Source organism: Hermetia illucens, chromosome 4 (genome assembly GCF_905115235.1).
Source record: "Hermetia illucens chromosome 4, iHerIll2.2.curated.20191125, whole genome shotgun sequence".
Taxonomy (NCBI): domain Eukaryota; kingdom Metazoa; phylum Arthropoda; class Insecta; order Diptera; family Stratiomyidae; genus Hermetia; species Hermetia illucens.
In genome coordinates, this window is record NC_051852.1 from 47,847,105 (window position 1) to 47,865,646 (window position 18,542).

At 39.5% G+C, this 18,542-nt stretch overlaps 1 protein-coding gene across 3 annotated transcripts in view; it reads left to right on the top strand.

Moving 5' to 3' along the window:
* LOC119653664 (ras-associated and pleckstrin homology domains-containing protein 1) overlaps positions 1–11,684 on the top strand; it is a 474,167-nt gene extending 462,483 nt beyond the window's left edge. For all 3 annotated transcript variants that reach the window (XM_038058496.1, XM_038058497.1, XM_038058495.1), the window contains 2 exons: positions 449–1,160; positions 8,661–11,684. In XM_038058496.1, coding sequence (XP_037914424.1) covers positions 449–1,160; positions 8,661–10,897 — 2,949 coding nt within the window. In that variant the 3' untranslated portion in view covers positions 10,898–11,684. The remainder of the gene's footprint in view (positions 1–448; positions 1,161–8,660) is intronic.
* Positions 11,685–18,542: the final 6,858 nt, after the last annotated feature.

Sequence of the window (18,542 nt, forward strand, 5' to 3'; positions counted from 1 at the left end):
TTATAATTTTAGATGTTGCTGTTTAATAGCAAAATATGGCGTTGAAAGTACTTAGGGAGTAATGTTATGCTCTTACGCTTTTATGATGCCATTTTTGTTCTGGGAAGAGAATGGCTTGGGGGTCATAAGTATCTACAAGTGATGCAAATATTACGTGGAGAATCAAACTTTGAAATTGTTTGCGATAAAACAGCGGGACTGAAAGTAATTTATGATGGGAAGTTCTCACCTTAATTTAAATTTTATCAAGATCATGCATTAACCTTTCTGAACCAATCTTTATCCTAGATATTTTCTCTACTTTTTACATTGCTATTTTGCCTTTACGGCAAGATAGGTGTTTGTTTGGTGAAACTTTTATTATCTAGCATTAAAGTCGATGGCTTTTTATATACTAGAGCTAACAACAACAACAAGATATTAACCTTTCCATTTTCTGTCATTTTAGGGATTAGAGATTCCATCAACAACATCCCTTATCACCCCCAACACAACAACTCAAATACCAGCTCGATTACGACCACGAAGTCAAGCATCTTCGGAACGTACAAATTCGTATCGTTTTTCAATGGCCAACTTGGAGGAGACACATGAATCTGAATTAGATGCCATATTGGGAGAACTTAGCCTGTTGGAGCAGCGTAGTTCAGACCTACGACATGGACGAAGTCACAGTCGATCAAACTCAACTGTATCGGGTGCAACAAATTCCACGATTTCATCGTCATCTGAAAGTGGAACCGGATCAGATGGCGTTTTGCGTGAGCCACGCACTGAAAGTCCTGACAATGATTCAGCATTTAGCGACACAGTATCTTTACTGTCGAGCGAATCATCAGCTTCTAGTGGTGTTAGTGCAGCATTGTTGAAAAATCATCAAAACAGTAACAATAATAATAATAACAACAATGGCGGGAATCTACCTCAGCAGATGGATAGTGCAAAGGCTGCAAAAATTCAGTTGGCTCTTCAGAAGTTGGAACATGCCTCTATTCGGCGACTATTTGTTAAGGCGTTCTCTTCGGATGGAGCTTCGAAATCTTTGCTAGTTGACGAACGAATGACCTGCGGACATGTGACTCGTTTATTGGCGGATAAGAATCATGTTCAGATGGAACCACATTGGGCACTAGTTGAACATTTGACGGATTTCCAGATGGGTAAGTGTCTGAGTAGTTCAAATTTAATATCAAAAATATATTCACTTTGCATATATTTTAGGAAATATTTTCGACCAGTTTGTTTGGCACACTTGTATTGATTGAATCCCTTCGCTATTTATTCATTATTCGTGCTAATAGGCTGGTGATAGAGTTTTGAGCTTTATCGGAGAAAAGCCAGTTGAAAGTATATTTTCATCGTGAACTTACCTATTTCTAAAAGCTCTACATTAAAATCACGATAAATTTCTCGCAGACCATAATTCTGAATATCTTTTTATGCTTTTAAACCGTGCCTACATAATATCAGCGCATATTATAATGAATTTCTTCACATAAAGGCAAACTTAACAAGCTATGAAAACACCGAAAGTAGAACGATCTAATTAACAATTTTCTGCTTAAAACGCCTACCCCATTTCGCAATCCAATATCGCACAATGATCCCAAGGCAATGTACTCTTCTATGGCATACATCCCAGCCTAACTGAAAATGGGTCATAACGTATTGCTAATTATTCCCTCAGAAGAATAGAACATTTCAGAACGAACAATTTTCTGAGATATATACCCCCATATCCATACATAAACCTATCCACTACTCCTGATGCCATCATAATATGATCTTTTCCTCTTGGCTTTTACACACAAAAACTGAACAAAGAATTACTTGAAGTTTCTTGGATAAAAGACAAAGAGCAGAAGAGCGTTAGCTGCTTCCTAATGAAGAAAATCTTATCTCTTGCAATTATCGTTCATTGAAGTGAATTAAAATTGCTTGGAGCTAATATTTGGGATGAAAATTAAATAATTTGGGTTGAAACTCAAGCTTCTCATAATGTAGGCTAGAAGCGTATGTTATAAGCGTGTAGGTAGTAATTATATGCATGCAAATTTAATTTTCAACCAGAAAATTTAACAAAAAAGATTCTGAAGAGAAAATTATCATGACAGTGTATACTTTATGTGAAGAGTTTATTAGTGGTTGACATGAACGGGCTTTTTGGGTCGTTTTATGTAGTTTTGGCATGTTTAAAATTCAGATATGTTTAAAGAAAATGTCTGTTACCGGAGCGATGGATGGTAGTGATATTAAATATTACTTATCGTGAAGACCGTACTGCAGGTTTCGAATCTAATTTTTCTTGTTTAGCATATAAGCTGCTTTTTGTTTTTTGTTAGGTAACAGTTCTCAACTAATGGAGGAGTTTGAGTTCGCTCTGCTCCGCTTGTTCGTCTCTATATAAGTGTGGAAGGAGAGATTTGGACCAAACCGCCCACACCATTCAGTTCGTCCCAGCATTGACTCATCAGCTTGGAGAATATCACTGCTAACTAAAACTTTAATGGTCACATGATTGTCGGTCAAGAATCACACTTTTTGTCGGATAATAGGTCTCTCGTAACGCCAGTATCCCCTGCGAGAATATGTTGGCATACTCTGAAGGACTCGACGATCCAGATATGTATAGCCGAGAAAACTTCACTTTAACTCCGCAGGTAGTCATGAAATAGGACCAGATCAGATTGGGATGAATTTATGCCAAGTCCAGATTTATTGGCCCAAAATCTTACTGATAACGATGGTCAACAACCCTAATATCGTTACCAAATCATCCTCGTCGGGTTTCCTTGGGATTTCATTTATGACTATTAACCAGAGTATCGGAGAGATAGTTCCGCCCTAAGACGTCCCTCTGTCCACGGTTTCGGTGAATTGGTTCTTACAATAGAGACACTCCTCTAGGTGTGTTCTGGTTACAGGCTCTTGAATTGTTTTAATGCTAGCATTTTTGAAAGCTCCTTTTGTTGTTATTTTTTGTGACGTGATTTCCATTCAGCCGTGAAGAACAATCCCTGGAGATTTGCTTCGAAGTTGATACATAAAAAGTTGAAAACAAGTGATTTTTCCATAATCAACCTTAAATTGTTGCCTAGGACAAACTCAGAAGTTTCCAAGACAAAGAGTCTAACATCCTCCTCAGACTTGTGCTCACCTCTGCAAGTCTTTGGTATGGAAGTTATGCGTATGCGATCCAGGTGTGTGTACTTGTCCGAATATAAAACAACTCAGTTGTCTTCCTCGTCGTCAGTCACGGCCTGGGCTAGGAGACCTCAATGATGAGGAAGTCTTAATTGGTCAGATGATTCTTTTCTTCCAGAGAACTAATCTGATGTGTTTCAGCGACCAGAACTGGATAATTTCCAAACGGGATCACAGCCCACAGTCACCACCTTCCCTTGTGAACTATCAGCTCCAGAGTCTGCTGCTTTCAACACTTTGACAGCAGTTAAGTCAGGATGCTATTATATCAATGAAAGTTCTGGGAAGTTTCGCTCTACGAACCTGAGTAAACTTGTTACAGTCAGTCCCGGTAGAGACTCTGATGGTTGATCATAATGCTTTTGTTTGTTAAATTGAATTTACAGTTGACTTTCGTACTTTAAACGCAACTTCTTTACAGTACCCATAAGTTTCTACTCTTCCAAGTATTTGGACGATGTGCAAGCTATACATCGCTAAACTAACCGTGTCACTCAGACTTGTCATAAAATGCTATTCGAGTGCTGATATATTCTCACAATTTGTCTTTGAAGGAGTCCTGAGCATCCAATTGATGACAAACACAATCGTTGTGTATTCATGTTTTCATGGACACTGTATTTTACTTGCGAAATTTAAAGTTACTATAGATCACTGATGTTTCTTTTCGCTTAATTTAAATAAAGAAATCTTTTTTCATTTCTAGTAGCAATTCTAAAGAGAAATAACTTCTGTTTATGGCTTCAAAGCCAAGTTTAAATTCTTCAAGTCTTATGGCCTAATTAAAGTTATTACATTTCATGTAAGCTTAATCCCTTGTCGTTATTCGCCTACACATTCATTATTGGACAAAAAAAATTGTCTGATCCAATGAAACATTCGGCTTTTTGCAATCATAGTCAAATGCATTTACCCATAAACTGTCTGCTGCGTTTAGGAAACTAACCCGTATCCGTTTAATACATTACCTCAAGCCAGGGCTATTCAATGTTGGAGCACACACCCTGTAGTTCAGGGATCCTAAGCTACCTTGCCGTCTCTTTTATCAACCTCTGCTTTTTCGTTTTAAAATTGCCTTGAGTATAACTTGCCACTCTACTCCACGCGTCCTCGTTCTGCAGCAGCATTTGGCTCAATCATCATACTTGCTATTTTTTCACCGACAGGCTGTGGTGCTTTCCTCTTCTATCGATAAATGGATGATGCTGCCACAAAGTGTGGCTGATACCAGCGATAAATGGATGATGGTGCCACACTTTGTGGAATAAGATCATCCTCGTGTCTATCATGATACTGAGGTATCAAGGCCATAATTTCATCAACTTGAATAAAGAGAGCTGTAGGAGCGCTAATATGACCACTTCGGCTTTCCCTAGAATTACGTTTCTAGCACAGCGCATCATTCCTAGTATGCGCTGAACTATTTCGACCGTGGTTGCCGCAACCCCTGCCGGAAATCATCTGCACATTCGACCAGATCCTATACATCATGCATGTCGATTCGTAATAGACTATCATCTGAGGCGTTGCAGGGGTCCAGACCAAGGATAGCTCCCTGAGCTGCGCTCGATGTGATCGTCATTCTGCGCTATTTTTTCCTAGCCTCGTTGAGCAACGCGCGGCCTTCAAATAGTCCCTCAATATCCGAAGTAGATAGCCTGGATTATGGAAGCAATGTTCCAGCGCTTTGAGCATGTCGCATCACTTCGCAAAATAGAGCCGTTTTTACACACACTGTGTTACAAGGACGCCAATCGTCGACAGTTGCTCTTTGATGCGATTGTAAAGTCTTGCTTTAATTAGATTGTACTGATACGTGAAGCAACTCCACGGCCTAGTTTACCATTGACTGAAACCCGATTCCAAGTACATCAAACGCTCGGTTTTGGGTACTGACCATCTTGGTCCCATTGGAGACGGTCGTCAGAAATTATTTTCCTCAGGCTTACCTGTACCAGAGACGATCATTCCAAATTTGGAAGGGTTGCGTGGGATCAGCTTTGTTGTATCTCGTTAGTAGCAGATATCATCAACATAGAGCAGTGAACAGGACGCTGGACATTGGATGTCTCGCGTTACAAAGTTTATGGTGAAAATGAGAGATGACGAAAAGGTGCTTCTTTGTGAAGACCAATCAAGACGCAGAGCAGTTTCGGTGTATCTGCCACACTTGGAGTTCGCCTCCTTGGATGGTAAGAGAGCAAATTTAGCTTAACGGATGCACTTTTCTGGTACTAGGTTTTACATTGCGTTCCAAATGAGCATATCGGGCACACGATCAAACATCTTCTCCAGATTGAGGAAGACAATGAAGAGTTTGCTCTATTTTTATATTAGCATCTGCAAGGTTGTATCGAATCGGTGGTGCTACAGATCCTGACAAACTCGGTTTTTCATTTCAAACTTAATGGCGTGGAAAATCAGCCGCTTTGGCCTGTGATTTAAAAATATATAAACATCATCATCTGTTCACCGGCTACCAAAAATTCAACAATGTCATACCTATAATCCTTAACATTATACCATTACTCTTTGTAATCCTTAACATTATATACTGAAAATGTCTTATTCCAGTTACTATCGTAATTCTTACCGTTCGTACCCTCTATATTGCAAATATCCAGAAATTTCTCTTCATCATTATCTCCAATCGAAGTAAAAGAATTGATGCGAACATCATTGATCGTTTTGAAAGACAACTATCGTTTCAGACTTATGAATCAAACGAGCAACAATGTTCTTTTTTGTACACAGATTCGAAAATCTTCTAATATAATTTTGTCGTTAATGACAAAGGCTGGCTCATCTTTACCTTGGGAACAGAGTGAGTCCAATCGAACATCAACTGGACCTAGGACTCCCTGAATTCTCAAACAAAATAATTTCCCCTCGGCCTAGTTTCTGTCTGAATATAGGGCGGTTTTCACTTGGATATAATTCGACCACATAACGTGTTTACTATTATACATAAAGGAGTGATTATGACATGTAAGCACTTTTGGTCATGCTGCTCCCAGGGCAGAGGTGGGGCAGCGCCTGATGAGTTGCCTCTGTCCTGGACGAAACCATCAGCCATCCTTTTGAAAATTTGGGTATTTAGCCCATTTCGTTCGGTCTGGCATCAACTGGATACGGATACGCGCACTTCTAAAATTTGATAATTGACAATCTTGTCAAATTGAATCAATTATATTTCTTGGCAGGACTTCTTCTGGATGGCATGCGTTTAAGTTTCTGACTTTTTAGGAGTCTAATATGTACAATTTATACAACATGTAATGTTTTACGCATCACCCACTTTTGTAAACCATACGCCGGTAGCATCGAATCCTTTAAGTGATGAAATTAAGGGATGCTTTTCCCTTCTTGGATACAGAGTGAGTTTATTTAAACCGTATTTCGGGAATTAGTTGTTCCTTTCTTCGGTGATTTTCCTCCTCCAAAATGTCTTCCATTTGGAAGAATACTGAAGAAAAGAATAGCTAATTCCGGAAATGCGATACAGTAGAATCCCGATAACTCATATGGTCAAGGGATTGACGATTTGGCATTATCGTGATTACCAATTATCGAGAAGATTGGATAATCTGCTTACATCCACTGGCATTTATGATTTGTTGTTTCTCTTTAATAGACAGCCTAACCTAACATCATATCAATAAAATTTCCTTTTGGCTGTGTAGAAATCATCCAGTGATCTCTCTCTCTTATCGTCTTGAAAACAGTGCAAATTGGCCATGTTTTTAAATTGGAAATACGAATTATAAGACCTTTTGAGCGACTTCGAGAAAAGAATAGGAATTAAGGAGGGGTCTAAATGCATTTTTTTTATATGACTTATCGGGATTTTCTTTGGGGACGGACTCTACGCCCGTTATAGTTTTGCATTCGAGGTGGTCCATTCCTAGCGAATTTACAATACATGCCGGGATCAGTAAATAGTAAGACTTTCTTTCTGTAAGCGAGACAAAACGATGGAAGGGAGTCCTATCGTCTACGCAGGGTGGGAGAGGCGAGCTTTCACGAACAGCTGCAAGGCTTTCTAGATTAAGCGCACAGTTTTCTGTGAACAGCGGTTTTACTTTAACGTCGTTACTGGAGACGAAACCTGATCTTTTTAATATGGTCCGGAAACAATTCCTTAAGTTGTCTTCATCTGAAAAGGGCTGATGAGCAGACCAAAATAAAAGACCATGCTTCTGTTCTTTTCTCCTCGTGATGTCATTCATAAGGAGTCTTTACGCGGAAAGGCTCATTTGGTTGCGGAAATGAATCAACCGCATATGACCAGACATCGTCAGTCATGGAAGTACCATCATAACAATGCACCGTGCCTCAATGCAATGTTCGTGCAGCAACGGCTAGCTCGGTATGGCGTTGCCATATTGTTCCACCCTCCTACAGCAGGCATGGCTTTTTCGGACTCCAACCGTTTGGGAAAGGCTCTGAAGTGATCTCAAATATCACGAATTTTCAAGAAAGTACTTCTAATCCCTTACCAAATTATTTCTCCGCCTTATATAAACCCTTACGGTAAAATGTATGTTTTCCCGTCAATTCGTTCAAATTTGCCGGTCCGCAGAGTTAATATTCTTTATTTTGCATTTTCGACAATTCATAATCACGATATTTCGTACCAAATCGTCAGTCCCTTGACCATATGAATTATCAGGATTCTACTTGATATATATCGCTAGTTCTCTTGCATTTTCAAAAAATATGACAAGACAATTCAGTTTGCCAATAAGTCACACCAAATAGTAATTTATAAGAAATATAGGGCTAGCTTAGTTTACACCCGGATCCTAGTTACGAAAATATGGCCTTGGCTAATTTGTTATTTTTTGGTTTGCGTATGCCTTGCTTAGGATGTCTAGACAGCTAGCTAACGCCAAACCAGGCCCTAGTTGGCGCCAAGCTAGACCCTAGTTTTTGCTAAGCTAAGTCGGAATTTGCGCCCGTTTAGTGATAGGTGGAAATAAGTAGTAGTAAAAATTCCATTTCCATGCAATTGGCCATCAACCATGATGAGTTACGAGAGATTAATAAAAAGCCGCAACTGTGGTAAAGACCATATTAATGCCAAATAAATTCCCTATCGAAGCTATCCTAAAGAACGCCATTAAAGATTCAACTCTGATAAGGCCATGCTAGTGCCAAGACATGATTTTTCTATCTATCCGCATTTAGGCTAATCCTTTCTATACTACTCCAGACAACGCCTTTAAGGAGCGATGTGCTGTTGATTAGATTTTCCACAAAAATATCATAGTTGGGTCGTTGTTGGCTTAGTTGCGGGTTACGTTTCCGTGTATAGTTGCACAATTGACAGTTTTTCGTGAATATGAGTACGCTCCTGCATTGTTTCGCACACGTTTGTTGCAGCTACGCAATTTTTTCTATGAAAAATATTTATCATAATAAATCGTAATAATTGTTCTTTTTCTAATTTTTAGAACGCCTCTTCGAAGATCACGAACTACTCGTTGACAACCTAATGATGTGGAGTCCAGATTCAAAAAATCGTGTCCTATTCTTACAACGTTCAGACAAAGTGAATTTATTCATCAGACCGGAAAGATTTCTACCAGGAACCCAAATGGCACCTGGTAGCGAGCACGACGAGCATACACGTGGTATGCTATTAGATGAATTTTTCACAACTGGCGGTCAAATTTCAATGGACGGACCGCTATATATGAAAAATGATGCTAAAAAAGGATGGAAACGATACCAATTCGTTCTACGAGCTTCTGGCTTATACTATTTCGCCAAGGAGAAATCACGTTCGCCACGTGATCTAATATGCCTTACACTATTCGCTGGACATGAAATCTACAGGGGACTTGGATGGAAAAAGAAACACAAAGCGCCGACAGATCATACGTTCGCTTTGCGTTCACCTAAGGATCCTTTTACAGCGAAATCTTGTCGCTATTTGAAAATGTTGTGTGCTGAAGATGCTGAGACTTTAGAGAAATGGGTTACAGCCATACGTATTGCAAAATACGGTAAACAAATCTACGATAATCACAAGGCGCTTATTGAAGATTTGACACGTGAAGAACTCGACAAATTTTCTTCGGCACGAAGTTCATCGATTGGAAGCATAATCTCGTCAGTTCCTTCGCAATGTAGCGGCATGAATGTAGTTCCTCCGTCATCCTCATCGTCTAATGGACGACTATCGCGTGCATCAAGTTCCAGTTCAAGTGGCTGTCTATCCGACGACAATAATGGCTTCGATTCCGAATTTACTACGGGAACAATAAAAAGGAAGCCCTCGATGAAACCGAATTTGCCATTGACTTCAATGACAAGGCAGTTGAAGGAGGTAGGCGAAACAACCGTAGTAGATAGTAGCAATCCTACGTCACCAGAACGTAGTGGAACTCTAACGCGACGTCACAGTCGTCGCAGAAGTGAAGAAAGTAACAACAGTGGTACATTGAAAAGAAGGCAACCAGCAAATCGAGGTTCAATTGAGAGTATGAACTCATCGAATGCATCTACGCCAACCCCGACCCCTGGTACGCCTGTAGGAACACCCCTGATGATTAGTACTCAGCAACAGCAGCAACCAAGTGCAATTGTTAGTCCATTAGAACAGATGCCGTCGAGTATGACTGATTCTACATTTTCCCTACCCCCGCCGCCGGAGGACTACGAACCAACCCTTTCCGGCTCGACATTCTCTTTGGATTCTTTACCTCCACCTCCGCCACCCAGCGAACTTATTGCTGTAGCAGCATCCGAATTGAGTGGATCTCAACTTTCATTAGTTAGCCTTCCTCCGCCACCCCCTCCAGAAGTCACGGCGGCATATTTGCCGACAACAACGGCATCAACGCCAGTTCGGCAACCTTCGATTGCATCTGAACCACTCAATGAGGCGCCTCCCAAGAAGATCATTTGCAGTCAGACTCTACCACCTCAAGAAGTAAAGAAGGAACCTGTCGCTCCTACATCAAAAACAATGAAACCGCAATCTGTTTTGAAAGCTCCACCCTACAAGTCGCCGCCTGCATACAATGGTACTACTCCCAGCAAACCCGCTGCCATAACGCCAACTCCTGCAAAAACTGTCTCCTTCGCTGATTCTCCAGTTCTTTTGCGTCGCAAAGTCTCCTTCGAGGATCAAGTTCAACAGCAAATGTCACCACGTCGAGCTCCATCCATACCATCGCGAGATTTGTCTGCTCCTGCTCCACCGCCTCGTGCAGAGGCTACACGCCTTTCCACAATCATAACATCTCCGAAACGATTGACAGATTCTGCATCAAATCCACCTCGGGACTTCCTGAAAGATCTGCAGCGAGTCATGCGGAAAAAGTGGCAAGTTGCCCAAAAATGCAAGTTGGAACCTGCAACTACTCCACATGAAGTCCTCGGCTTCCGTGACTTTACAGATGAATTTGGAAACAGTCATTCATCTCATTACTATCGCGAAACAGCGAACGTCAGCAATTGGGTTCAAGAGCATTATGGCAATACTACGGGCGAGTATGCCCTCTATGAAAATGTCGGAAATGACGACCTTATGGTGAATAATGATTTTATATCCGCCCAACCTATTAAACAACCGCCTGCACAAATTGCTCCGCCCCAACCTGTACTAGCAACAATTAAAAAGCGGCCACCACCGCCGCCGCCGAAACGCAGCGAGTCAACACAGCTTACGCACAGAGTTTAGAGGAATGTTTAGGTACAGTTTAGGTTGATATGTCGAATCATGAATTAGGGGTCGATTAGGAGAGATGCAATGGAAGCGTGAACGGATGAGCGCGGATATCTGTTTCTCGAAATAAATAAAAAATATTCGCTTATAAGTTTTTATACATACACATGAAAGCAAACAAATTTTTGACTATTATATAATGAACGAAAAATATTTTTTCTTTGTAAATATATTTGAAATATAAGTCTAAAAAGAATGTGATTAACTACTTCCGATAGAAGTAACTCTCTTTTCGATTTTTGCTATTTAATGTACACTCTGATCTTACGTCGAGTTCGTAACAGTTATTTCCAATTTTACTTGAAACCTGAGTTTTCCAAGAAGCGTTACATTGATGAGTTTAGAAGGGAAAAGCAACTGAGGATGCGAATGCTATTAATTAAACACGATTTTTACTCGAATTTGCAATTTGGTAAAGTAAAACACATTTGAATATTGAAACCCTAAAGAGGAAAGTTTTAAACTATCACAAAAAGAACGTTCGGATAAAAGATGAAAAGTTTCCTTTACTCAGTTGGATCTTTATTAATTTTATTAGTAATATTTCGTTCTAGGTTTATTGTTTTAATGAAATCAATTAAGTAAATATACAATATTATCATAGCGACTTAATCCCAATTCTATTTTGTTCCCTGTTCAGTTTTAAGCTATTTAAGAGGAAGCCTGTCTATAGAAATCTATTAGATACCAATAAATAAATTGTGTGGAAAGAGCGAAATATATTCAAAGCAAAACAAACAAACCTTTGCTGTCGTGTCATTTTTGTTGAGCTTTAACTAACAATGATGCTGCCACGTATAAGCTACTAACAATGTGAAAACTAAAAACAGCTAAATTGTCCTTTGGGTTGCTTCTGAAGGCAAGATGCACTTTTATACTGCCAATATAGCTCTTGAACGGTGATGGTCTACTAGAAAAATTTTGAAAGTAAAATTATTAAGAGAACTACGTGTTTGTAGTCTAAATAGGGATTTTTATACAATGCATTGAATTTTCATGTCTAGGAAAGAGAAACAAAAACTAGCAAAAAGTCTAGAATAATCACTAGCTAGGATACTTGAAGGATTGTTTTGGGTCTATAAATAATGCGATGGAACGAAACTTATATGATTATTAGGACGGAATGAATTTTGACTAAATAGATGTGTTAATTTTAATTATATTTGCTGCCAATTGGGAGCAGAGATATCAATTGATATACAAAGCTCTTTTGTAAACCAAAAAATAGATGCATAATTTCATTTTCAAACACGATTTTGTTAGAGTTATCTTTTTACTAGTGCTTGGTCATGCAATTTTTTCATGGAAATTCTTGGCCCTCAGGATACTATTAAAACCCGTCAGACAAAAATCTAATCTTTTAGCATTTTCCAAAGTTAAATATGGTATCTTCTATTCTTCCGTAAGATAATGCGCATTCACACAAGCCCCTTTTCGTATTGTTATTCCTTTTTCACCACTTTTTATTTTCAGCGAGATTGTGTTTCAGTTTCAGTTTTATCATTGCATTTAATGTTGTACAAGAAGTAAACCTACAGAAGCGGAACAGCACAAAGACGAACATGACCAACCGGGATCTGGGCTCGATAGATTGGCACTCAACCAATTCGGCCTTCGTGCCGGAAGAATGTGGAACACAACATTAACGGGAAAGCTCCGTGAAATGGTTTTTGGTTCTTGTTGGCATTGAAGAATTCAAAATGTTTTCAGGGCTGCAGTGTCGATTTGTTGATTTTGCATAGTGCCATTAACGATGTCTTCAATGTCGTTATAGACTTCTCCTTAGAAGCCATTCGTCGGTTGAAACTTTCTAACTAACAGAATAATTCTTTTCTTCATCTTTGCGACGAGCTCGTTGTTTATTGTGTCTATCCGTTTTTATCTTTGAAATATGTGAAGCAAGAAAACTATAGGAGGAGCAAATCAAGTTTCTAGGGGGGCGCGAAATGTCATTCCGTATTCGCGGGGTAGTTATGGCCCGTAGCTCTTGTGGTTTATGAATTGGTGTCTTGATGGCACCTTTACACCTTCAGTTTTCTCTTATGCATTTCTATCCCATGAGGCAAGTCATAAATAGCTGTTCTCGCAACGCCGCACATCAATGCGCAAGTGATGAAAGGACGTCTTGTTGCTGTTAAGATTCAAAACTTACCGTTCGTTTCAGCTGTACGGGTTTGGGGGGATCTTATCAAAACTAGCTTGGTCGTGGCGTTCCCCGTCGGGATTGCCATTATAGTATTATGTCCCCGGGCAGGATCAGTTGATAACTACGGTTTGGTTTGTTGTTACTTACTTTACTTCGAAACCCCTTCCTCAGTACGGGGCCACAGTTTGCAGTTCCGCTGTGGCATGGCAATTCCCGTACATTAAAAAAACTTGTTCCACGTCTTCCATAACGATTTCTTACAAAATGTCCTCGGTACCCTCCGTGTCCATTTAGGAATCGCGTCAAGATTTAGTCATGGTATCATTGTTCAATGTTATTTGTTGTTTGCTTGTTGTTGTTCAGCGATTCCTCTGAAGAAGGCAGCAAGCGGCCGCCGAAATATCTATTCAGAAAAAGAAACGAAAATCATTGATAAAAAGGAAATTAGAATTTGTTTATTTGTTCGGGCATAAATTCTGTCAATGCAAACAGGCCGAGCGCAACAAGCAATACTATCTGCTGTGTGTTTAACATCTTTTTTTACTAGTACATGAAAGAATCAGTTTTCGCTAACTGGAATTTAAAGACTATGTACACAACATATTTGGCAGCGCCTAATCTGATTAAAGTCTCAATTACTTTGTTTCATCTCGTAAAATGAAAGGCATTTCACATCGACCCTGAATCGATACCTCAATTGCAGCCTTTGCAATTTTTATTATTGCACCGGATCATTATTCTTTGCTACATTAAGTGTAAGTGCGTTATGGATTGCTCATTCGAACAGTTTATGAATGGTGCTTTCGGAATTAGCATCAGCTTCTAATGTTTCCATTGCTTAGGGAAAGCTTTGAAGTACCATTGTTTGAATGAACAAACCTGGTACTGTCTTGGCGGTTACTAATAGAGGGGAGATGTTGTGCTGCTCTAAAGTTCTATTTTTGGTAATTTCCTCGGCGGTTTTCAGGACTTCTTCACAAATGGGCGAAGAACTTCATCGAAGTTTGCCGTTTACTGAGAATTGTTGGCAACTATGTCCTACAGCAAATCACGGTTGAATATTCGCGATACTTCTAGCGTCCAAATAAATGAAACAAAGGATGTCGTTTTCTTTCAATATTGAATTTATACTTGAATTATAAATACGGATATTTCACTTGTTTGTTCAGTGTTAGATGTTTGCTCAGCAATGATTTTGCAATTCCTCCAAGTTATGCCAGTTTCTCAAAGGTCCGCTGGCCGTTGGTTTTTTAGGTACAATGTGGCGAGACAAAGAAAGGCCAGATGCTCTTTATATCTTTCCAACGATCTGTGACATCTTACCAAGAAGACTATACCCAGGAGGTGAAATTATTTAGACAAGCCTTGCATTTTTATGGGACACAATAGATGTCCAATGGGCGGCCCTTTTTAATCAAGGCCTGAAATGCGTTCTACCCATCTTTATGTAGAAGTATTGGATTCCATTTGTGTGATGGTCTGATTGCGAGTGCGCACGTCATTGCTTCTGTCATAACGATCCCTTTCCAATAGTCTAAAATAGAACGTTATGTTATGGAAAAATGATGGATTCGTGTTGTATAAATTATTGCACTACCTGGAAAAATATCAATTGCTATGGAAACACGTCTTGCTTTGGAGTTTCATCTTCTGGGTATAGTCTTCTTGCACTTTGTCATTTGCCATCGCTTACAGCAGGATTTCCTCGAACATTGGTTAGACGAATGTCTTGATTATCAACCTTCCAATTCCAACCTTCTTTTCGTTATTGTTCAATGTTTCAATTGGAAATTGTAGCTTAGTGGTCGTTGTGAGTGCACTCCGCGCCAACCTTGGAAGTCCCTACATAATTGCCGCAACAAATTCTCAAGTGTTGCCCTCTCCGCTATTCTTGTTCGGATATTTGAATTTGCATTGGGAACTAGAGTTTACTCATGGCGCTGAATTCATCTAGTGTGAGCATTAGCGCATTGTAACAATTGCATATGTAAATGTTACCTACTCTTTTGGGCTTTTGATCGTGTCTTCGAGACCGGTATTGCTTAGAGGTGATGACAATGGTAACGTCAATTTCACTTTCGCGAAGATCCTGGATAACATGCACTATTTCGGCTTCAGCTGTAGGGACTTCATTTACACCTAGCTAAATTCGCCATCGTAAGAAGGTGTCCTATTTTTCTCTAGGGGATATTTAGGATTATCATTGCAGGCTTTGGTAATGCGTCCTTTTCCTCTGCACTGTTGACACAATTTAGATTGGTCAAACTTGCTGTTAGACATACAGCCAGCCACTCCAAATCCAACACCACTTTAGCGATATCTGCTATCGCAGCCATCCAATCGATACGGTTGGTACCTTTTCTCGTTTCGATTAAAAGGGTTATCGTGATCCGCTATAAACGAACGATATAAATTTATATGAATATTAAAGATCTGCGCTTTTATAGTGATCTACTTCAAAATGCCGGATTCAATCACCATTGAATCCTAATTTTTAACTCCTCTGTTTTACCTAGCGATCAGGCTATGTTCTTATGAAGTTGTGTCTTACCTTGGGATGTATCTTGGGCTTCTGCTTCGCTAATGGAAAACGATTACCGATAGGATTTTATTTTAATTTCACTGTAAAATTCATACTTAAAGTTAACCCAACGAAATACTTGGTGCAAACAGTAGGGATTTTTGGAAAGCCTTGGATCGAGCTGAAGTACATTGCCAAGAACTAGCGGAGATAATTCGTCGGGGTGTTTGACCAGTTTACGGCCTTTATTTTCTCAAAATGATAACTGCATTGTATTCGGAAGACCATAATCTCATTATCTCTCCTCGCTCTCTCTTTATTCTATATTTTCCCGCTTTATTTCGACACCGTAGTGGTATACTCCAGTTTCCTCAGAAGAAACTTTACGAATTAACCGGCGTAATGGTGTCTATGTACGTGTCCGGATGACTTAGTGGGTAGAGCACTTTGCAGACGCAACAAAAGGTCATAGTTAAAATCTCGCTAGTAGCAGAGGAATTTGTACCATGACTGTATATTGGATAGCAGAGAGGCGTCTTCGATGGTATGGTCACGCAATTCGTGCAAACGAGAATTCATTTGCCAAGATTGGTCTGAACATTGAAGTCGATGGTAAACGACCAAAAGGCAGACCTAAACAATGGTAGCTTGATACGCTAGATGCGGATTTGAAAGCCTCGAGATTGCACCCAGATCAGGCATTCGATACAGCCAAATAGCGGAGCCGATCACGACGAGCTGACCCCGCTTGTGAACGGGACAAAGGCTGAAGAAACTGAGAGAGAGAGACTGTATATTGGATAGCAGTTGACTCAGTCAATAAGTACCTGAGTCAATTCAAGGTAATATAATAATATTATTATTACTGATATCCATACCTAAGTTATAATTCGATTCCACTTGCTGCAATCGATTGGAAAGGCGCTATCAACCCTTCGTCCTAGGCCGTTCTGGGGCGATCATGATTTTGTTTCTCAATTATTTTCTATTATTCCAAGATATTGGATGAGCACAAGGTATTCTCATTGGACTGTGCTGTAATCACCGCAAAATTTCAGCTAGATTTATATTTAACAGTGCTGGCTACAAACCAACCCGCTCCATGTGTAGGATGTCTTTAAAATATTGAAACAAATTGAATACTATAATCTGGTTCAATGTAAATATATTCTATGGAACTGACACTAGTTTTAATGAACTATGTTGACGGTTCGGTTGTAGTTTACAGTTCCATCTTAGCTTGGCTGGTTTGCGATTTCGTTCAACATATTGTGCACAGCAGCGAACTAGACTTAAAGTAGACAAAGATTACTTTATCCTTTTTTTATGAGATTAGGATAAAACTCAAGACCCCGTTCACGATATCATTTAGGTCAAAAATAATGTTAAGCCAGGAAACCGTGAAGCAGAATTGCTCAGTTTGTATCAATAAAATAACTCCATGAGAATTTTATCATAGAAATTTTCTTAGGCATTGTCCAGGATTTAATACCTTTGTAACATTTTTAATGCGGTGACCAGTAATTACTTTTTCCTTGGATTGCAAGATATCTTTGCTCTTAAATTATTTCGTTCGATCTAAAAAACAGAGATAAAGGTAATCGTTTAACAAAAAAATCAGGCTTTGAACCGTAAACTTTGTTTGCCCAAAAATTTAATTTCAGCACCCACTAAATCGGGTTGACCTTGATATAACTAGCTTTAAGGCAAATGTGCGCTACAACCCTTCCTCAGATAAGAAAATTAATTGGCTCCAACTCACAACCGCTCAGAAGATGGTAAACTGTAGTTTCCTGCATTTCTTCCAACTACTGAAAACAAATACCGTGTTACTCGAATTGTCCACTGAATCCTCTCATCTATTCTGGGATTTTCCAGATGATTTGTCTTCTAACTTGTCTTATCTGAGAATTCCACCATCAGACATTCGCTGGCTTGCCTATCAGAGCTTTTAAATCTGTTCGGTATTTTCTTTTTGTTCATCGCATAAACGATACAATTCTCTGGTTTATCTAATTCACTATTTATGTCTCCCAATAGGGCAAAGATTCTTCTAGGGAGCCGATGTATCAATGCGTTGATTACTTATCCTCCAACCTCGTTCATCATCAATGCCCCACTGCGGTAGCACATTGCCTATCGCCAGGAAGGCAGGAAATCTGGTCCCAGGATGGGAATTATTTAGGGCCCTTTGAAATTGCATAATTACTCTGTCAAAGTCTGTCTATTCCGAGCCGAGTGTGTGTGTGGAACCGAGGAGAATTACCATTCTTTTTCCTCCTTTCTCAACAGAACTGGTGCCAGCCCATCGGTTTGTTTCAATCCGGAATTTGCAACGAAACCGCTTTGCTTAAGCATTGCGTCAAATGTCATTTTTAGAGTCTGATCAGCTTTGCTGCAATTTCAAATTCAGGCAATATTTTATACAGTCGAGCGCTCTATATATAATAATATTAGGCCGCGCCAACCCGAAGCCCACAAGCATTTGATATCCGCATGGTGCTGACATTCAAGATTGTTTCTTTTACAACACACTGATTCCTCTACGGTTGTCTTGATTATGTACTTCTTTTCAATACGGTTGGTTCCTTGCTGTTTATTTTTTGAGGGTGTTATTTTCACTTTCTGTCCTGAAACTTCTCTGTTTGATTTAAGAACTTTTTCGTGACTATATACCCACTGGAATTTGTGCGTAGATTTTCGGAAGGTCCTAATCAATTAATGATAAGTCAGCCTCTCAACCTCGTTACCCTGGGTTCAAATCTCGGTTCATCATGAATCTTTGTCCTATTGTTATCTCGCTGCTCTTGCTTTATCCTTTGTACAGCATTAAGTGTGGTGAAAATGAAACCCGAGCACAACCTCATTAAAAAAAATTCAAAAAAAAAACGGTTATGGATGCTCTATACTCCACAAAAGAGTGAACAGGGAAC